Source organism: Kickxella alabastrina, assembly GCF_025024165.1.
Source record: "Kickxella alabastrina strain RSA 675 chromosome Unknown BX661scaffold_2, whole genome shotgun sequence".
NCBI lineage: Eukaryota > Fungi > Kickxellomycota > Kickxellomycetes > Kickxellales > Kickxellaceae > Kickxella > Kickxella alabastrina.
In genome coordinates, this window is record NW_026251473.1 from 475,114 (window position 1) to 494,732 (window position 19,619).

Here is a 19,619-nt window from a genome sequence, read left to right on the forward strand (position 1 = left end):
TCACCCAAAAACCTCGAGAAAATCCTCAAAAAGAGCATGAAGAATCGACATATAATCGAAATATACGAGCGTTTGACCAAATATGAAAGGAGTTTTGCGCTCCAAACCTCACAACAATGCTGAAACAAAACCTCAGTACACGTACACACACAGGTACAGCAGCAGTTCTGCACTCAAAACGTCGTTTTTCGTAAACGTATGTCATTGCGTCAGTTAGCATATGAAAACAATAACGCTATCATGCACATTTATTATTCTACCTTGTTACGTAAACTTTGAGTGTGGATTTGTGAACAACAGAGCGGAAAAAATAAAGAAGCACTTTTTGTGTCAATGCGGGCATGCGCAGTCTCAATCCCAGACATAAGTGGAATAGTGGAATAGTGAAGGGGCGGCGGCTGTGAAAAATAAAAGACCATACACTGACTGGTGACATTTTTATATATGATTTTGGATTTTGAGCTCATAGCGCAACGCCAGTGTCTGTGCAGGCAGCCAAACAAGCAAGGTGACAGATATACATGCGAAATAGGCTACACTGGGCATCGTAAGCGTGGAATAACTTAGAAACAAGGGGTGGATAAGGGGAAGACATGCACTATGACGTAATAATAGTGAATAATAGATAAAAAAGTTTGTTTATTTTCTACGCAAGCGTCGAGCTTGTCCACCCGCCCACGCCTCCCTTTGCATCTGACCCTCCGCCAACAAAACGTCTGTATAGCTGCGTAGTAAGCTCAGGTATATAAATATAACTCCTCCCGCCTTACCAAAAAACATGTAGTTTTTACATGCATTAGCATCATTCTCATATTTCCACTATTAATACACTTTTTGCTCTTTTTGTTTCTTTGTTTTTTCCTCCTCATTTTCCAATTCCATCGCAACTCAAACGCAAAGTAATACGCTCTCAGCATTCAGCTTCAATTTAGTACGCTCTTATCGCCTTCTTTTTCATTGTATATTTTTCAAAATTATATTCTTCAGGTGTGCATTCCCATCTCAACCTTTGTTGTCGCTGTTATTGTTTTTGGTTTCTCTTCGCGAATCTACACTTTCTCTTTCACTCACAATGATGCGCTATTTTGTTGACGGTAAGCTTTAATCTTTTTTGTTTTCCGTATTTTTGTACTCTTTTTTGTAAAGCACAATAAAATCTATGACGTTTTCGGATCTACATGCAGAGCTCAAAAAGAGCACGCTCACACTAGCACATCGTTTTCCGATGAAAATAAAATGAGACGTTGTTTTTGAAATCGAAATTGCTGATTCGGTGCTGCCATCCAGCCCCCCATTACGTCATTTTATGCTTGTTGTACTGCTCCCCCAATTGCTGTACTCGTGCTAGGAACTCTTTATTTTTCGGCAATATCATAGGCTGCGAGACATTTAACTTACAGTCAGGTTTTTTTTCGTCTTTTTTCTCCTTGCTTTTATTTTTTACAAATAATTTTTAGTATACTAATCTTGTTAGAAAACATCTCTATTCCCCCTTTTGTTTCTTCACTTTTGTTTCGTGCATTTACTAAAAAATCTATTTAATACCATATTATTGTTTTTGATTATATCCAAATATCCCGTTCTCTGGTACAAAAGTAGCTTCCACGATCTTTCCACAGGAGCTTCCAAACCACCCTACCTCAGTGCCCTCATTCCATACAGGAGACGTATCCTATGCTTCTGACAGCATGGCGCTTCCCAACTACCAAAACTACTCGCAGGCGCTCGTGTCCACAGCAATGCTTACCAGCAGCACATCGGCGCTCTCGTTGATGGGCAACCAACACCAGTCCCCCACACAGCACCACCCGTCGACGATGGTCCATCTCATGACGAGTAGCCCGGCGATGAATAATGGCGCGTATACAAGCGGCAGCGGCGGGCGCAAAAACAGTGGCGGTGGAGTTGGCAAATCTTCGCCCACTAAAAACCAGGCATCACCGTCGGGCGGCAACGACCACAAGGGCCGGGACACTGTAAAATCGGGCGGCGTCCAGAAGAAGACTGCCAGCGCCAAAGGTTTTGATGGCCGCAGGGGCAGCACGTCGACTCCGGCAAAGGGCAGTCGCCGTCGCAGCAGCAGCAGCGTCATGAGCAACAATGACGATGACGACGACGACGGTGATGAAAACGGCCACTACAACAACGAGAACAACAGCGAGGATGATGGATCGACCGAGCAGCAGCGCAGGCGCCACTTTCTCGAGAGAAACCGCATTGCCGCGTCAAAGTGCAGGCAGAAGAAGAAGGTGTGGGTTCAGCAGCTGGAGCGCCGGGCCGAGGAGGTCACCAACCAGAACCGCTCCTTGCACATTGCCGTCGCGCAGCTCAAGGAGGAGGTGATGATCTTGAAGAACCAGTTGCTCGCTCATCGCAACTGCAGCTGCAGCACCATCCATCAGTTCCTTCAGACAGAGTGCAATACTTCCAGCGAGAGCGCCGTTGCTCAGGCCATGTCTGGTGGCTTCTCTCTTGTCTCTCAGCAGCAGCAGCAGCGTATGGTCAACTCAATGGCCAACTCTGTGGTCAACTCGATGGCTGCGCAGGCAGTTGCTGCTGCTGCCACCGCTCCCTCAATGCTTCTTCAGCAGCAGTCACCCCAGCACAGGGCCTTTCCGAACCAGCAGCAGCAGCAGCAGCAATATAGCCGTCACCACCACTCAGCCTCGCTAGATCCGTCACAGACGCGCGGTGCTGACTTGCCAGTGCTCCTGACCACATCACCGTCGGGAGCAGCGTTTGTCGCGAATAGTCCTTATGATGCTAACGGGGACAACTCAGGCAGTACTCCAGGTCCAGGTCCCTGATTGCTGCGCGCGCGCACGAGCGTTAAAAATATGCATTTCACTCTCTCCCACATTTACACAACGCTAATTCGCGTCTTGTTCCCTAAAATATTCCACCACTACCATCCGTTGTTGTTTTCTCTCTCTCTTCCTTTCCAATTCCCTTTTTTTACTGTTTTTCTTTTTCTTTTTCATATTGCAAACTTGATTCGAATTTTTCAGTTCTTGTTTACTCGATGATATTGTGGAAAACCGTTTTCAAATTGACCGTGCATTCCATAAAGTGGCATTTAAAGTTTAATGTAAACAATGTAAAATAAAAACGAAGTGTTACAGCAAATCTATCACATAGCAACTGCAAGCACAATCATCGGCACTACCAAAAGCTGCAGCATGCACAATGATGCGCCATATAAAGCAGGTTGCGTCGCAGCACGGGCCGATCCCCTCATGGCAGCAAACGGTTTTTGCGGGTGAAGCTCGACATTGCCCTTTTTGCTCTGCACCAATACGTCGGGCAGCGTCTTGGTCACAGTTCTCGTAACGCCACCCTCCTCCAGAATGCTACTAATATCATCGTCATCGTTTGTCCCTGCGGTGGCGCTGTGCGTGATGGAGGTGTCATCAACAAGAATGGTCTTGATGGATGTGGTTTTCCCAGACAAGACCTTTTTGGGACCGGATAATGGTTTGTCGCTAACCGATTTGCTTGTTTCTTTGAGTGATGTGCGCGTTGTAGTACTTGGTGTATGCGGAGTAGCCAGCGATGACAAAGCCACTGACTGGCTGCTGCTCCCACTGCTCTGTCTAGTCGTATCAATATTTGCATCCTTGTCATTAATGTCTGATGGTGTTGGCTGCATAATAGGTGTAAATGTAGATGTCTCCGACTCTATGGCTTGCAATGTCACTGACGGCTTGTTGTGCGACCCAATGTTTAGTGAGCTGGTGGTTGATGCTAGTCCATTTTTTAAAAATCCGCCGACGTTGGTTAGTAGGTCGCCGATGCCGAGAAACCCTGGCATGCACTGCACGACCATGGAAAAAACAAGTCCCACTAAAGTCACGAGCAAAGTCAATTTCATCTCTGAATAAAATTAAAAAATTATGAAAATATAAAAAATACACCGAATGTAATAGAAAAGAAATTTAAAAAAAACCGCGTGATTCGGGGTGCGTGTGCTCTATTTATATAAACTTTTAAAGGTTAATTTTTATTCAAAAACATTTTATTTTGATTTTGTATAAACGTTTTGCTATAGCATTGTTGTATTTTCGATTTTCGAATGATAACAGTAACTCCAAAATTGTAGTTTATTTTTCAAAGTAACAAGGTTGGGTCGGCGCTGAATATCAGCATTACACAGTAAAATAGTAAATAGTAAAAATCAAAGTAAAAGAAAACGTTTGCACTTGTCAAAATATTGCCACTATGCATTTCACTCTTATTTTACCAAATGTGATCAAGCTTATATACCACGCGATGGCCAAATATTTCCCCAGGATGCAGCAAAACCTGGCTGCGGAATTCTGGTATGTTTACAGCATTAGGGAACCTCTGTGTCTCAAACGCCACAGCTGCATAATTACGATATTTAACGCCATACTTTCCAACAAGCTCATCGGATATCCAATTACCCGTATACATGATGAGCGCCGGCTGGTCAGACAACACAGTCAAGCGCAGCCCGCTGGACTCACTCCACACCCTGGCTACCTCCCGGATATTCTCCACGGACGACTCACTGGCGGCAAAAATATGGTCGTATCCGCGCACCGTTTGCTTATCAAATGTGTCCAAACCCTCGGAATACTTGCGCGGCATGGTTGTAAAGTCCAGTGCAGTGTTAGATACAGGGAGTAGCTCGCCAGTAGGCACCATAACGTGGTCCAGATACGTGGCCATGTACCGATCGGCAGCCAAGCAACAGACATGGTTATGAATAGTCGGCTCGGAAAACCCTGTCAGGTTCCAGTATGTGTGGTTAGTGGGGTTAAGCATACTCTCGATACCGTCGACCAAGCGACCGGCATACTCAATATGCATGGCGTTGTCCTCGGTGAGCGCAAACAATACAGAAAGCTCCACTGTCCCAGGAATACCCTCCTCGCCGTCGGGCGACACATATGTGAACTTGACACTGGCCGGCTGGGCGTTTGAGACAATCTCGACAGCAAAAAGTTTCTTGTCAAACCCCTCTTTGCCGCCGTGAAGACAGACTAGGTTGGGTTGTATTTCTGGAAGCTTGCAATGCTTGTTGGCAATGGTTACTTTGTTGCTTGGGTGGATGCGGCCGGCGACGCGGCCGATGGTTGCGCCGAAATAGGGGTCGTCAATTTTTAGCGAGGCTTGCCATTGCTCGTAGGTTTCAAAGCCTGGGACGATGTCGCGCTCAGTTCCGTGGCCGTCCTTGATGATGAAGCGGGTGACGCGGGCTCCCCAGTTGGTGATGTGCAGGCGGGTGCCGCTGGTGTTGCTCAAAATATACTCGTCGACGCTGCCATCCTGGCTGAACGCTTGCTTGGTCACTGCCATTATTTTGTCGTGATTATAAAAAAATTGTATTGTTGAAAAGTAAAAAAAGATAAGCGCGCAGAAGAGAAGAAAAGTGTTTGCACTGAAGAAAATAATGAGACCAAGTATCTAAAAAATTCAAGAGCAATATGCTGCTAAGTGCCTATTGGTATCTAATGTGTGTGCTACCTGTTTCCTACCTCTGACGAAGGTTGTTAATGCATTGTTAACGCACTTCACTGTAACAAATCTTCAACCATTGAGAAAACTTTGAAAGTGTGTTTACGCACTTTACATTTTGTTAAAAGGTGTTCGTTTTATATAGACTATTATGTCTTTTCTATTTGTTCACCACACAAACACACCCTTGTCTAAAACGTGCTCGCGATAACTCCCATGGAGATAACCCTTCTTTCCTTTTTTCTATTACGTTCTCACAACGGGATCTCCATAAAATCAGTGACAGTCTTGAACATGCCCAGCTCGCTCTCCGGAATTGGGGCATTCCCCGGCCGCACTGACACAACAGTCTGCATCCCAGCCTCGCTCGCCGCACGAATCTCCAAAACATTATCACTAACAAACAAAACCCTCCCAGGCACAACACCAATATCACCTGCAATGCGCAAGTAGCTCTGGCTCTCGATCTTTGCGCCAACCTTTGTGTCGTAATGTCCGCTCAAAAGCTCGCTTAAGTCGCCATGATCGCTGTACCCGAAAATAAGCTTTTGCGCTTCAACACTGCCCGAAGAGTAAATATACACCGAACGGGACTTCTCGCACCACCGCTTAATTGCAATGACGGCGTCCTGGAACATTGCACCGAGGAGCTGGCCGTTCTTGTAGCCTGTCTGCCACATGAAGCCTTGGAGTCCCTTGAGTGCGCCGATTTTGCGGTCGGATTTCATCTGCCAGTCAATGTTAGCCAGGGTTTTAGAGCGGATCTCTTCTGGTGTGTCGTTGAGGAGGTCAATGGGGATGGCCGAGGAGATCCCTGATTGGGCATCTAGGTTGGCCTGGTCGGCTATTGCGCGGATGTGAGTTTGGAGCATAGGGTCGTTCCAGTTGGATGCCAGGAAGTCGCTGACATTGTTAGTGATATAAGGGAAGAGCACGTCGTGAACAAACGAAATGGGCGTGGTGGTTCCTTCGACGTCGAGGAGAACAATGTCGTAACTGGCCATTGTAGCTGAATTATCAATTATTAATTAAAAGTAGAATAAATATAGGGGTGGGTTGAACGGAAAAAGAAATTGAGAAAACGAGCTGAGTGCGTGGACGAGAAATAATAAAATTACAAAGAAAGGAGAGATTGATCCCACTTGTGCGAATAATTTTTTTTGCATGCCAAATGCTCAGCGTGTGACCAGAGCCACAACTTGATATCAAGGCATAGCAAACTGAAATGCGCGATTTGGTTTTTGCAAAAAAAACTCTGCATATATCCTCTCTGTACGCTTACTCCTTGTTTTTCTCCAATTCACACATACCTATTTTCATAGCCATGGAGGTTGAAATTGACGAGATTATTAATTCTGTGTTTGACAAGGATCCCAACGTGACCAGCGTTGTGGTAGTGGATGACAGCGGGCTCTGTCTAGCCATCAGGGGCGATATCTCAGAGGAAGCCGCCGGTCTTGTATCCTCCATAGCCACGCGCTCTGAGTTAGTGCTCCCGACATCAAACCCAGAAGCTCAGCGCAAATCTCCGGTCATCCAAATTGAAGCTGAGTCCATGACTATTATTATCCGAAGAATTGCAAACGTTGTCGTTGGCATTTTCAAGCAAGCACAAGAAGCATGAATAACATTTTTTCGTTAACAAAAAAATAAATGACAATTGAAAAATAAAACTACAACTACACGTTTGGTTATTCTTCGCCCAGAGCTATGGCTGCCATAATACCAAGACCAAGAAGCATGGCACCGAGCTCAACACAAGCCATGGTGATGCCACGCCTCAGTCTTTGCTTTTCGCTGATCTTGACTACACGTCCGCCCCTGATAACCTCTAGCCCCTCAGTATCGGGCTGCAAAAGGTCTGGAAGCACAGAAACAGTGCCGACATAAATGAATCCGCCAGCAGTGAAGGGGATAACCAGCTGGCTCCACGGCACACCAGCAACTGTCGACGGGAAGAGGCCAATAATACCGCCAACAAACGACGGCAGACACCCCTTGCCGGCCACTGCAGGCACAAACACGGGCATTCCCGGAGTATACAAACCCCTCAGGCTCAGCACATTGCCTCTTCCGGTCTCTTCGATGAGAATGCCCGCCATGGTACCGGCAATGGCACCAAGAGCAGTGAAAAACTGCGAGGCCAGGGCAGATGAGCGCGAAAATCCAGACTGCACCAGAATGGCAAAGTCGCCCAGCTCATGAGGAATCTCGTGGAAAAACACCGCAACAAAAGTGGACAGACCGGCGGCATGGCTGAGATAGAAGGATGCAGACATGGCCAGACCATCGGTGAAATTGTGCGCGGCATCGGCGATGAGGTTGAGGTACGCAGAATGCTTGATTGGCTTTTTGCCCTCGTCAGGGTTGGATGTGGGCGCGGTGGCGAGCTCCTTCTCGTCGTCGGCTTCGCTCGCATAGTCGCTAATTGTGGGGCTGGCCTTGGACGCACGCCGCTTGCGCTGCTTCTGCTTGGCCTCGAATACCGCCGAGTCGCCTGCCCTTGATGCGTGCCCATGGCTGTGGCTGTGGCCATGCGAGTGCGAGTGCTCGTTGCCCAGCAGGCGCATGAGTTTGTCAACAACAAAGAACGCGATAAGGCCAAAGAAAATCGTGCACCCAAAGACCACGTCCCGCGCATGCCCATGGCCATGGCCATGGCCATGTCCATGGCCGTGATCCTGCTCAGCTTCATGGTTGTGGCCGCCGGAGAACATGTGCGGCATCAGGTGCAAGAACACGTCACCCAGAAGACCACCGACTGCAAAGCCGACCATCACGCGCAGCACCCGGTTGGAAATCGACGAAGGCGTGGCAAACAGGACGAGGTTGGGGAACAGCGAAATGTAAAAGGTGCCTAGCATCGCCGCTGCTGCCGGATTTCCCTTGGGAAAGACGCCGCCAAGCAGCTTCTCCAATCCTGAAACCCTCTCCGCCGCCTTTCTGCCCAGGCACTTGCCCTCATCACCACCCAGATGCTCGCCATTTCCCGCCGACAAGCAAATTCCGGGGTCCTCCGCTTGATCCTCATGGCGCGCATACAGTTTCTTGCCCGTCGGCCTTGCACTCGCGCTGTTGCGGCAGCAGCAGGCCGGGTGACCATGGCTCTCATGTCCCACATCGTAGTGTGCGTCGTAATGTCCGCCGTACTCCTCGTAGTTGAACAGCATCGCCGGGTTCAGCTCCTTTGACAGAATTGGGCAGTTGGATTTCATCTCGTCAATAGCCGACCTTGCTGAAATCTCTCCCCCCTCGTACCGCGCCTTGACACCTCTGAACAAAGGGCAGTTTGTGATCAGCGGCACCCTGGTGCCACTCAGACTGTCCATGGCTTTTTTGGCCGCCGCCAAGCCCTCCACACTAGAATGCGAATTGTCCACTGCATACAGCATGTCGGATAATCTGCGGCACTCGTCGGCCATGGATTGGCCCGGTGGTCCTCCGCTGGACTTTGGTCTACTGGTGGTTCCCTGGCTCAGGCTCTCTCGCACGGCCTGTTGGAGTTGTTGAGTGTTGGTGATGGAGTGGCCGCGGATAATCGGGCAGTTGTGCGACTCCAGTTCGCCAAAGGCCTGTTCGGGGGTTATCTTGCCTTGGAGCATTTGTTCTTTAACAACGGCATCGAAGAGCGAGCATCGCCCAAAAAGATTCACCGCGTATGCCGTGGGGACTAGTGTGAGGAGAAGACATGCGGCGAATATGCCTGGAAGCAGTGCTAACAGGCGCATTAGTGCTTTTTTGGTTGTTTTTTTCTGTCTGGTGAATGAATTTAAAGAAAAATTAATGTCTGCAAAAAGTATGGTCAAAACAAACAAGAGAAAACAAATAATAGGCGAGGATGAAGGGAAAGGGTGACTTGGGGGATTGAAAGAAAGAATAAAAGGGTGTGGAGGAGCGCAAAAGTAAGACAAAGGACGAAAAATAGAAAAGATGGTTGGCCTTTTCAAAGTCACCGCTGAAACACTCACAGCGTTTATAATTTCATCACTCACTCGGTCAGTCGCACTCGCTCACACACACACAGGGAACAATCCATAGAACGCAGTTTCAAACTTGAAAAAACCCTCATCTCCAAGCGTCGTATATTAAAAAAAAACAACCGTATTAAAAGTTCAAATTATTTTGTAGGACCACTCATCGCAGCGGCATTGGTCTTTTTGCCCTTCTCCAACAGCTGCTTGTGAATATGCGGAATAACGCCACCGCCAGCAATCGTAGCCTTCACCAGCAAGTCCAACTCATCATCACCTCTGATAGCCAGCTGCAAATGCCTAGGCGATATTCTCTTTGATTTCAGGTCCCGCGCCGCATTACCCGCCAGTTCCAAAACCTCTGCCACAAGGTATTCCAGCACCGCTGCCGTGTAAACTGCTGCCTTGGCTCCTACACGTGACGCGCTCTTAGTTTGAAGCTTCAGGTACCGGTGCACGCGACCGACGGGGAATTGAAGCCCGGCCTTGGATGACCGCGATTGGATACGCTTGGTTGAGGCTGCACCCTTATATTTGCCGCCGCTCGTAGCTGCCCCCGCTGCTGACGACAAGGCTGTGGTGGTGGGTGCGGTTCCCGAAATGCTTTTGGCCGGCATTTATATGTATATGTTAAAAAAAAGGTGGGAAAGTGCAAAGTAAAAAAAAGATAGTGTGCTGATTTTTTTGTTGGAGAATAGAAAAAGAAGAGAAAATTAAAGGAACAAAAAAATAATTGCAACGCGTTATTCCTTTCTGAAAATTTTCCCCATGTCATAATTTATGCAACGAAAAGTGCGGATAGCCAAACCACAATTTCTGATTGGCCTAATTAAAATTAGTATTAGGATCCCATGACTATAAAAATCGCACGTTCTTGTGTATTTGCAAAACTTACTGCGGGCGAGTTGTGTCTAACAAAAAAGGGCAAGTGTCACTTCCCCCTTCCCCTTTTTCCTTTCTTTTTCTTTCTTATTTCAATTCGATTGCTTCAAATTTTACATTTTACTAACACCTATTTTTTTTCCTTGTTTATTTGTAATTTCCTATTGAAAAAATGGACAGAGACACTCGTTTTTCTCGGCGCACAAACGCCAGGGACACGTCCGACAACGGTGCCTACCCACCGGTCGCGTCGTCGAGCAGAAACGGGCGTCCAACAACAACAGCATTGCATTCGGCCAGAAACCAGCAGGCCACCCGCTCACAACCGCCACCAATTGAATACAGCCTGACATTAGAGCAGCGAGAACTAATCCAAGACGTGTTCCAAGCCCACGACCCAAAACTACGCGGGTTTGTCCAGGTCTCGCAACTACCAGAAATACTGCAGAACCTACAGATTCGCAGACCTGGCAAATCAACACTGAACATGTGGGTTAACCAGGTTGATCCGCAGGGATCGGGGAAATTTTCACAGGACGAACTGATGGATTTTGTCCAACAGAGGTATGGCGAGATGATGGGGTCCAGTGTAGAATTCGAGAATGCGTTCAGGTTGTTCAAGCCGGATATTGGCCCGGAGGCCAATAGCGCGAGGATCACAGTGGAGGATCTGAAGAGGATTTCGGCACACTTGGGCGAACATATTCCGGACGAGGAACTGAGGGAAATGGTTTCCCTGGCAGATACGACCAACACTGGTGGGGTCGGGCTGGACGATTTTGTGAGGATAATGCAAAAGACAGGCTTGTTTTGATAAATTAATAAATAATTAACAAATGGATTACTCAAATATATGCGGGAGTACAAGCGGCAGGTCATGGATCGTCAGAATGCCGCCCGGAAGCATGGGCTCCGTGGGCGAAACATGAATGGCCGTCCATCCAATTTCCTGGGCCGCCACAACGTTCACCACACTATCGTCGACAAAATAGCACATCTTTGGATTGCTTACGCCAGCCTCCTGCATAGCGCGCTCATACGTAATTTTCGCGGGCTTGCAAGCAAAGTCCTCTTCCAAATAATCGCAGAACGTGATTCCCTCAAACATATCCTCGATACCCAGGCACCTGAGCACTCTTTGAGCATGGTCGATTCCAGCATTGGTGAATGCCCAGCGGCGCATTTTAATGCGCTGGAGCATTTCGCGCAGCGGCAGGTCGGGCTGGATGACAGTTTCTAAGGGAAGGCTGCCATCCACTTTGGCGTTATAGTCGAGAGGATTAATGCCATGGTGCTTGATAAAGCCACGGATGGTTAATCCGTAGGCCTTGTAGTAGGACTCACAAGTGCCTTTGACGGTCTCGGGATCGATTCCGATGGAGCACCCGTAAGCGTGGATGCGCGCTTTTGTCAGCGGGATGATGCCCACAGTCGGCGAATAGAGGCAATTGTCAATGTCGAAGAAGAAAACGTGGCTGGACAGAGTCATTGTTGTTAGAAGAGGGACATTTATTTATTTAATTTTAAAAGTAAGAAAGAAAAGGAAGAAGAGCAATCCATTTTTTGTAAAAAAAAAAAGTTTGGAAAGGTGCTGGAAAATGACTATCGGTTATTTTCTTTTAGTAGATTGTTAGAGTATATCGCAGCTGGCTTATTTCTCCCCCTCCCCCCAACAATTTGGCACACTGATGACAACTGCTATATCTCCTTGGCGCAAGCTAGCATATCATATCATATCATAGCAGCAGTTGCACCATTTAGTCTTATGCGATTTGTATTATACATAATACCAATCATGTAAAAGCTTTTATTTTTAAATAAAAAGGAGAATGGGGATAGGTATATAATGCGTAGGCAAAAAAAACACAGTGGCAAGTAGATTGATTGCCGATTTGATATACATTTTTTGTATGCGTCACTGTCACTGTTTCAAAGCAAATAAAAATGTTTAGCAAATCCTACTTTTGTGTCTGCACCCCTCACTTTAATATGCTTGCATAATTTTTAGTATTAAATAACAATTGCAAAAATTGGTCTCTGAAAAATATGTTTAGTAAAGGGAAGAGCTGAATATAAATATAATGTATTTTTATAAATCAAATGCTGGAAAACAGCGTTACATAATTAAGAATAAATCTGGGATATATTAAATAATAGAAAATCAGTCACACCAAAATCCCAAAAATATAACAAAGGAAGCGACGCGCGAGCACTAAAGCTGCGCGAAAAATATAATAAAAAGCAATGCTAAAGCATGCAGAGCAATGCAGGCTATGCTATCAATTGTGAGTATTTATTTAATAGCTAAAAAATAAAAACTATGACTTCAAATTCCGCACCATCGACAGTTTATATGTTACAAAGAGAGTATAAATCAAAGAAGGCTATTTATTTCTTCCAAGGAAAACAATTCCTGGCTGCCCGACAGCCGCTCCTTTTATATGTTCTCCTTGCCATATAAATAAACTATAATAAAAACTTATCAGTTCTTAATTGCCACGCGCGTAATCAATTAATCTTGTTGCACAGACTGAAGATATGGAAGTGGATGTTGAGGTTGAGAATCGTGAAGCAGATTCCCGCCTGCATGCTAATATATTTAATATGGACTAGATCATAGGGGATTAAATCAGGCGCCACTATTGTCATCCAGACACATTTTCCGTGATGAAATACGTGTGCACGGGCGTACATAAGCGAAAACAACAACAATGGCATATCAGAGACCCGGGCTACTTTTATGAGAACCAGTTCTCGCCAACAGGGTGCACAACTGGCAGAGTGCACAGTGGAGGCAAGGTGACACATATATAAGACAAAGCTGATGCTGGTAGCACTTTAGAAACACTAGTATTAAAACCCAATTATAAAATCACCCCTTACTTTTCTAACATTACTCTACAATAGTGCTCACACACCTTCTCCTCACAATACCAGTGGTTCAGTGACAATAATGTACTCAGCGATCATTTTCCATTGTCACCAAAATATATCAAAAACCCAAGTAAATTAGAACACAATATACAAATAATACATTGTTTACAATCTTGATAGCAGGGAATAATGCATGTCCATGTTTTTTACTAAATGTGGCTTTTTAACCAATAATTGAATGGAACTTTCTGGCACAGTATACCAAAACACACGAATAATATTTTATTTTATTTGCAAATATGCAAAACATTTACTGCAACCATATAAGAATTTCATAAAAATATCATTATAAATAGTTGGCAAGGTCCAAGCAAAGTTAATAAAATAGTATCTTATAACCAATCATCTTATTTTCACTAGTTTTTAATTTACACTTACAAACAGCTGATTTCACAAATATGTCTGCTTCAAACCCCGTCGTATCACTTAGCATTTCTGCTGACGGTAGCCCAATCGGGAATATCAATATTTTGCTGCGCGCCGATGTTGTTCCCAAGACTGTCGAAAACTTTCTTAAGCTGTGCACTGACAGTGAGGGTTTTGGCTACGCGGGTAGCAAATTCAATCGCGTAATTCCCAACTTTATGGCGCAGAGTGGTGCCCTTATAAATCGGGATGGCACTTGTGGCGAATCAATTAATAACACACTATTTGAAGATGAAAACTTTATTCTCAAGCACGATGGACCAGGCACTGTGGCTATGGCAAATTTTGGCCCAAATACCAATGACTCTCAGTTTTTTATCACTTTTGTGAAAACTGACTGGCTGGATAACAAGCATGTTGTCTTTGGCAAAGTCATTGAGGGTATGGACACTCTCAAGAAAATTGAGGAATATGGCAGCCAGTCAGGTAAATCCAATAAAAGTATCATTATATCTGACTGCCGCCAGCTCTCTTAAGATTTCCTTATTTTTCCTTATTTTTGTTTTATTTGAGGTCCAACTTCATATAATGATTACTTTATAACTTATTTTGCAGCAGTCGCTGCACACATCAGTTAGTTGGAGTGTGCCAATTGCAACCTAGGCCAGATATCAGGGTGATACTAATTATTTTACTTTTCGTATAAAGCTGTTGAATTCTATATTTAATAAAAATAAGCCTCTCTTTGCTCAATCACACAATGTCACCTTTTTAACCATTTCTTGAAACAAACCCTGAATTCATTGCGTGTCGGGGAATCGAGCTCAGATTACCATGCACATTTAACCACTCAAATGGCATTCAAATTGTGGCCTCTGAGCTTATCATTGATGCACAGGAAAAGCCAAAGGGCAAGGTGTTAGATCTGGTGAGTACGGTGGTGCTGCAAGTTGTTTTATCCCAATCAGTGAAATGTGGTCCAAGGTATATTTTGATTTATGAGGTGGTGCAGTGTCCTGAAGCACGTTTCTGTTGGGGTTGGCATTCTTGTGCATTTTTTCCCACTTGGAAACCATGGGATCTGCTGGCTGGTTGAGCCAACGACAATCAGCACCTTGTATATAATACAAAGGCACACAATCACAATTATTGTTGACTCCTTTTCCAATGATCTTGGCTTGAGGACTGAGATAATAGATATATATTTTACACACTTTCTCGATCAGCTCAAATCAATGGTCCTTATTAAATGTGGGCCGAGATTAAAGGATGCTTGTATTGTACGTCGCCTTTGTACGTTGGTATCCACTAACATCAACATGACAGCACACTTGTTTTGAAATGTTATAAATACCAAGCTGGCAGGCCAAGATTCGAGAAGGGAAATTCGGTTTTAGTTTTAATTGACATATTAATAACTAATCAATAGCACCATTCACTACAACACCGACCATATGCCGTTTAATATCTGCTGCACTACAGGTCTGACCATTGCGGCAAATTATAATATTGAATATGTATGGATATGGTAACTCAACCTAAGACTGATGCTATCTTTTACACGCAATACTTAATCTACCGACCTGGCAATTATTACATTTCGAGACAAGACATTGCGTCTTCATGGTACTTGAGAACACCGACGTACAATAGAAACGACATTTGATGACACCAGCGTTCATAAAATAATCCTCGACACTGGTTTAATCCTGGTGCATAGCAATTAAAGCAAAAATAGCATGTGCAGTCGGTTATGTCCGCCTTTGAAGTAAAAATAAAAGTATTTGCAATATAATTTGAATATAATATTCAATGAAAATGAAAATGGTAAAATAAACCTAAACATCATCGCTCTGCTCGCTAGCCTCGCTCGAGCCTCCCGTGCAGCATTGGTCGTCCAAAATCTCTCTGCAGTCATCGGCATATGTATCGAGAATGTCTACAAACTTCTTAGAAATCTCAGACGCTTTTTCTGCACGCTTTTCAATTGGATCGATGTTCTGGTAGGTGTGATTATTTAGGAGTAATATGTGTCTTGCAAAGCTTGTGAGTCCAGGTCGGGACACTGGCACAGATAAGTCGTTGTTAGTGTCATCATATACCCTCCGAACATGAGTTCCCACAAACTCTGGCCCGAATTCAGCATTATCGACAAGCGCAATGCGGAGATCATGTAGCAAATATTGAAGCAGTTTTATGTCTTCAATGTCTGGATTCAGGCAGCAAACGATATTGGAAAAGTCGCTGCTGGAATGTAAATAAATGCGCTTCTTCATGGAAATATTTATATACGAACCAGGCATGTGCCACTCGCAAATAAGCGGCTTAATTTCCTCACCCCAATTATCAACTTCTTTTGCGCGCCGAGTCTCTGTGCTAAACCCGAATGTCCCGAGCCAGGCCAAAACATAAATCAATGCTTCATAATCGTCGATCACCGTGCGTCTGTTGCTGTTCTTCTCGAGGTTGTTCACGCTCATCAATGGAAGTGTGCCGATTTGTTCTTTTTGCGGCATCGTGTCTGGATCCTCGCAGTCAATTGCGTGGTCAAAATCAATCAACATGCCCTTGACGGCGCCACCCTCCATACGCTGGAACAGGAAGTTGCCTGTTGAGATATCGCGATGCAATATATGGCAGTGCTCGGCAATGGCGCGGTGAGCGCGCATAGCATCGGCGACAGCGATAATCAGCTCTGGAACGGACTGGAGCTTATCAAGCGGCATGCCAATTGGCGATGTGGCAATGCGCTTGTGTGCGCACAGGGGCAGCTTCCGAATCTTCTCGCCGACTCTGACATCGTCAAAAAGATTGCCGAGAACACTGCGCGTCGTGTCCTTGGCAAATGTGTGGTCGCTGCAACTCTGGAATTCAACGCGACCACCGGCTTCGAGGAGTGGGTATGTACCCACAAGCTCTGGATAGCGCTTGAGAGTCTGTGTGATTTTGCGCAGGTGAGCGACCTCATCGCGCGCGTCCTTGTCGGCACTACCATCGGCCACCTCGGTCCAAGCGTCCTTGACAAAAACGGTGCAGTTCTTGCTTCTGATGCGATTTTCTTTGGTTGGCTTCTTATCTGTTGCTAGAAAGCACCGCGTGAGCCGCCCAAACAAGTGACTAACCTCGACGACCATATGGTTACTGTAAAATGTGCGCTCAGAAGATCCAGAAGAACCGTCAGTTCCACCGCTGTTGCCCGTGCTGTCGGCGCTGTCCATGGCAGCTGTGCCAGGAACCGTAATCTCCCAACAGTCAAGGCCTTGCAAGTACTTGATGGTTGGGTCGAAACCCAGCCGGTGGTCCTCAGCAAAGGACAAGTTAACAAACAGCCTGATGGCCTCGCCGCGGCCCGCCTTAGTGCGAATGTCCATGGTGTTGGAGACCAGAACAAAGTTGGAGCCAAACAAGTACACCCGGACAAAGCTGCCGCAAATAGTCAGGCCCCAAACAAAGCGCCGGTTGAGCTGTGCGCAAAAAATGCTGCGACAGTGCTTAGACAGCTGCAGCTCGGCGTCGTCCACATAATCCGACGATGGCTCCTGCCTGACCTCAATGGCGGCAAACAGACCGGCGTACCACTTATTGACGTAGACATCGTCATCATCCTCAACAGGGTTTGTGCTGTCATCCAACGTTGCCTCGGAGCTGTCGGCTGCGGCGATGGCGATAGTGATCGGTGCAGGCTCGATGACCATGTCAGTTGGACCATTGACCTGCGTGTGCTCTGGCTCGACACCAACTGCAGCAGGCGGAATGAGCACTCGACGTGGCTCGGGACGCCCGTGCTCTCCCTTGGCGTGCTGATGCAGCCCCTGAATAGAACAAGTGACAAACGAGATGAACGACCCGGCGCCCTTGCTCGCGCTGCTGCTGCTGCTGTCGCTTTCGTCGCCGCCAGATGTGTGTGTGCGCATCCACTTGGAAAACACGTTGTGGTTCTCCCTGAGCTTGCTCGCCAAATAAGCGATAGCGGCGTGTGTCGAGCGAGTCAGCCTAGCAGACCGAAGTGAGTCAGTGTTGATGAGCTCTTCCAAAATGGCCAGGTCGCCAGCCGGCGTGTGGTTCGAGCCAGAACCATGCTACTCCATAGCCCGGTGGATAGCCTCGGCAACTGTGGCCGCCCTCTGTTTGTAGCCCACAGTCAACGGAACTGCCAGTTCAACGACACCAGGATGTGGTCCGCTAAGATGCCTCTTCAACTCGCGCATTGCCGGCTCCATGCGCTCAAATATATTTCGTCTTTCCAACATGCTGACCTTGGCATCGATGCAAGTGTTGCCAGAGCGAGAGACGGATGCTGCACCGGCCTGCTCGTTGCTAGCCAGACTGTCCTCGTTTGCTGTGCTGCCCACTAATAAGATAAAAATAATAATATGATGTTAGTATGTTGTGAACGCGCCAAAGCACTTTACGCTGGCTGCAGGCATGTTTGTCGGTCCTTATAATCATCTGCAAAATAAAAAGCACAACGAGCCACTTACTATCAGACGGCGTAGTGGGCGCAGGCTGGGTCTTAATTTCGCGCGAAGCAGTATTCTCCGTAAAAGTATGGTTGACGTTGTTTTGCGGTGGTGCAGTGTTGACAGCATTATCCGCGCTTCTCTTCGCTCTCTTGCCAGAGGATGCCTGCTCGGAAGCCGCGTCCGCCTTTCTTTTTGTGTTTGTTGGCTGGGAAGGGTTCATGTGTTGCTTCGGCCGCTTTGTAGAAGCTGGCTGAGCACAGTCGTTTTGACAAACCCTCTTTCCCAAGACAACAGCGGACATGGCGAAGGTGGTAATAATGATAAGAAGGAAATGGGTGTGCGAGTGAATGTAGGAATATGGAAGCGAGACGCGAAGTGAAAGTGAATGAATTTAATAATGACAAATGAAAGCGTGAATTTGGGTTAAAGTGAATTGGTGAAAAGTGAAGAGAAAATTGTGCGAAAACAAGAGGAAAGAGAATGCTTTTAATATTGTTTGGACAACCGAAAACAAAACGTCTGCCCACGAATTCAAATATAAAAATTAATTTACAACAGGTTCGCGTGATTACTGATTGGGCAATCGCGAGCTGGATTTATTTTTGGCGGTAACTAAAATGATCTACGCGACATATGGATATTGTATATGAATATAGAATATGGCCATGTCCCACTTCGAGCCAGGCGAAAAAGAGCCCGCTGGAGCTTTTTTCTTGCTGATGCGCTCAACACACGGCCAGCCGAACCCACTGCTATGTACAATGCGCCCACACTACAATTACAGCCAAACAACTGCCCACCCATCTGCCACACCGGCTAATCTGCTTACCAATGCACAGGAATAGCTTCAATCTCTCATATGGCAGTATCTGCTCATGCCCCCGAGTTTTATTAAAATTTTCACTAATGTTTTGTAATACAATCGCTCCAAGCCATTGTGCCAAAAAATAGAGAATGGCACATAGGATATAGAATAAGCACAAATAATTTAATTTTTTGTTATTGTTGCAATTGGGTTTGAATGGCCTGGCTCTGGCAACAGGTTGGACAATGAATTAGACATTGAGCTAAGCCATTACCGTCACGCTGCCAATTGAACCAGGAGTTTGCTTGTGCCAGCAGGGTTTGTTTACATGCTGTGGAAAGAAGAAAGCCTGGTATGGCAAAACTGAAGTGCAGCAACTGACTTTGTTTCGTTAAGATTATACATTTTAGATTTTATTCAGCTATCTTTATTTACAAGAAAATGACCGTAAAAAGAAGAATGGGCAAAAGTGGGGTTAGCGATGAAGGCGCAGGCCACAGTGCGCGTAACCATCAGCTAATCCCGCCGGCTCAAAAAATTCAAAAAAAGTATAAGTACATGTAAATAATTATTAACACACATTATAATATAAATTGGGGTTGTATAATAAAAATTAATATGCACATTGTTGTGCCGCCCGAGGATATGAAAGTAGGTGTCGAGGTTGAAAGTCGCAAAAAAGGTTTCCACCTGCGTGCCGATTGATAGGGCACTAAT

General features: G+C 46.0%; 12 protein-coding genes across 12 annotated transcripts; 5 read left to right on the forward strand and 7 right to left on the reverse strand.

Moving 5' to 3' along the window:
- Window positions 1-2,174: 2,174 nt before the first annotated feature.
- On the forward strand, window positions 2,175-2,444 carry BX661DRAFT_126166 (uncharacterized protein; the record flags this gene model as incomplete). Its single annotated transcript, XM_051532462.1, has 1 exon — window positions 2,175-2,444. A coding segment is annotated over one exon (270 nt), but the record flags the coding sequence as incomplete, so codon positions are not given.
- A 1,009-nt stretch (window positions 2,445-3,453) lies between these two features.
- BX661DRAFT_176764 (uncharacterized protein) lies at window positions 3,454-3,910 on the forward strand. Its single transcript, XM_051534446.1, has 2 exons — window positions 3,454-3,474; window positions 3,655-3,910. The coding sequence occupies exon 2, from the start codon at window positions 3,667-3,669 to the stop codon at window positions 3,895-3,897; it is 231 nt and encodes a 76-aa protein (XP_051394573.1). The 5' UTR covers window positions 3,454-3,474; window positions 3,655-3,666; the 3' UTR covers window positions 3,898-3,910.
- A 281-nt stretch (window positions 3,911-4,191) lies between these two features.
- BX661DRAFT_176765 (galactose mutarotase-like domain-containing protein) lies at window positions 4,192-5,639 on the reverse strand. Its single transcript, XM_051534447.1, has one exon. The coding sequence runs from the start codon at window positions 5,320-5,322 to the stop codon at window positions 4,237-4,239; it is 1,086 nt and encodes a 361-aa protein (XP_051394574.1). The 5' UTR covers window positions 5,323-5,639; the 3' UTR covers window positions 4,192-4,236.
- Window positions 5,500-6,581, reverse strand: BX661DRAFT_176766 (uncharacterized protein). The gene has a single exon (XM_051534448.1). The coding sequence runs from the start codon at window positions 6,483-6,485 to the stop codon at window positions 5,736-5,738; it is 750 nt and encodes a 249-aa protein (XP_051394575.1). The 5' UTR covers window positions 6,486-6,581; the 3' UTR covers window positions 5,500-5,735.
- Window positions 6,582-6,756: 175 nt separating this feature from the next.
- Window positions 6,757-7,159, forward strand: BX661DRAFT_176767 (uncharacterized protein). Its single transcript, XM_051534449.1, has one exon. The coding sequence runs from the start codon at window positions 6,806-6,808 to the stop codon at window positions 7,103-7,105; it is 300 nt and encodes a 99-aa protein (XP_051394576.1). The 5' UTR covers window positions 6,757-6,805; the 3' UTR covers window positions 7,106-7,159.
- Window positions 7,160-7,172: 13 nt separating this feature from the next.
- On the reverse strand, window positions 7,173-8,651 carry BX661DRAFT_139992 (ZIP zinc transporter-domain-containing protein; the record flags this gene model as incomplete). The annotated part of the gene is made up of 1 exon (XM_051532817.1): window positions 7,173-8,651. One exon carries the CDS (start codon window positions 8,649-8,651, stop codon window positions 7,173-7,175), a length of 1,479 nt encoding a protein of 492 aa, XP_051394577.1.
- A 995-nt stretch (window positions 8,652-9,646) lies between these two features.
- BX661DRAFT_137693 (histone h2a variant) lies at window positions 9,647-10,003 on the reverse strand (the record flags this gene model as incomplete). Its single annotated transcript, XM_051532702.1, has 1 exon — window positions 9,647-10,003. A coding segment is annotated over one exon (357 nt), but the record flags the coding sequence as incomplete, so codon positions are not given.
- A 366-nt stretch (window positions 10,004-10,369) lies between these two features.
- Window positions 10,370-11,167, forward strand: BX661DRAFT_176770 (uncharacterized protein). Its single transcript, XM_051534450.1, has one exon. It carries the CDS (start codon window positions 10,507-10,509, stop codon window positions 11,146-11,148), a length of 642 nt encoding a protein of 213 aa, XP_051394579.1. The 5' UTR covers window positions 10,370-10,506; the 3' UTR covers window positions 11,149-11,167.
- BX661DRAFT_222275 (pyrimidine 5'-nucleotidase) lies at window positions 11,168-11,926 on the reverse strand. The gene has a single exon (XM_051538850.1). The coding sequence runs from the start codon at window positions 11,821-11,823 to the stop codon at window positions 11,176-11,178; it is 648 nt and encodes a 215-aa protein (XP_051394580.1). The 5' UTR covers window positions 11,824-11,926; the 3' UTR covers window positions 11,168-11,175.
- Window positions 11,927-13,567: 1,641 nt separating this feature from the next.
- BX661DRAFT_176772 (cyclophilin D At 1.7 A Resolution, Dmso complex) lies at window positions 13,568-14,387 on the forward strand. Its single transcript, XM_051534451.1, has one exon. The coding sequence runs from the start codon at window positions 13,667-13,669 to the stop codon at window positions 14,168-14,170; it is 504 nt and encodes a 167-aa protein (XP_051394581.1). The 5' UTR covers window positions 13,568-13,666; the 3' UTR covers window positions 14,171-14,387.
- Window positions 14,388-15,434: 1,047 nt separating this feature from the next.
- On the reverse strand, window positions 15,435-16,263 carry BX661DRAFT_176774 (uncharacterized protein). The gene has a single exon (XM_051534452.1). The coding sequence runs from the start codon at window positions 16,220-16,222 to the stop codon at window positions 15,473-15,475; it is 750 nt and encodes a 249-aa protein (XP_051394582.1). The 5' UTR covers window positions 16,223-16,263; the 3' UTR covers window positions 15,435-15,472.
- A 1,233-nt stretch (window positions 16,264-17,496) lies between these two features.
- BX661DRAFT_176777 (uncharacterized protein) lies at window positions 17,497-18,574 on the reverse strand. Its single transcript, XM_051534453.1, has one exon. It carries the CDS (start codon window positions 18,396-18,398, stop codon window positions 17,952-17,954), a length of 447 nt encoding a protein of 148 aa, XP_051394583.1. The 5' UTR covers window positions 18,399-18,574; the 3' UTR covers window positions 17,497-17,951.
- Window positions 18,575-19,619: the final 1,045 nt, after the last annotated feature.

What these genes read in the sequence shown, in the direction of transcription:
- BX661DRAFT_176764 (XM_051534446.1), top strand. Translation starts at nt 3,667, where the DNA reads ATGTCTCCGACTCTATGGCTTGCAATGTCACTGACGGCTTGTTGTGCG.
- BX661DRAFT_176765 (XM_051534447.1), bottom strand. Translation starts at nt 5,322, where the DNA reads ATGGCAGTGACCAAGCAAGCGTTCAGCCAGGATGGCAGCGTCGACGAG.
- BX661DRAFT_176766 (XM_051534448.1), bottom strand. Translation starts at nt 6,485, where the DNA reads ATGGCCAGTTACGACATTGTTCTCCTCGACGTCGAAGGAACCACCACG.
- BX661DRAFT_176767 (XM_051534449.1), top strand. Translation starts at nt 6,806, where the DNA reads ATGGAGGTTGAAATTGACGAGATTATTAATTCTGTGTTTGACAAGGAT.
- BX661DRAFT_176770 (XM_051534450.1), top strand. Translation starts at nt 10,507, where the DNA reads ATGGACAGAGACACTCGTTTTTCTCGGCGCACAAACGCCAGGGACACG.
- BX661DRAFT_222275 (XM_051538850.1), bottom strand. Translation starts at nt 11,823, where the DNA reads ATGACTCTGTCCAGCCACGTTTTCTTCTTCGACATTGACAATTGCCTC.
- BX661DRAFT_176772 (XM_051534451.1), top strand. Translation starts at nt 13,667, where the DNA reads ATGTCTGCTTCAAACCCCGTCGTATCACTTAGCATTTCTGCTGACGGT.
- BX661DRAFT_176774 (XM_051534452.1), bottom strand. Translation starts at nt 16,222, where the DNA reads ATGGAGGGTGGCGCCGTCAAGGGCATGTTGATTGATTTTGACCACGCA.
- BX661DRAFT_176777 (XM_051534453.1), bottom strand. Translation starts at nt 18,398, where the DNA reads ATGTCCGCTGTTGTCTTGGGAAAGAGGGTTTGTCAAAACGACTGTGCT.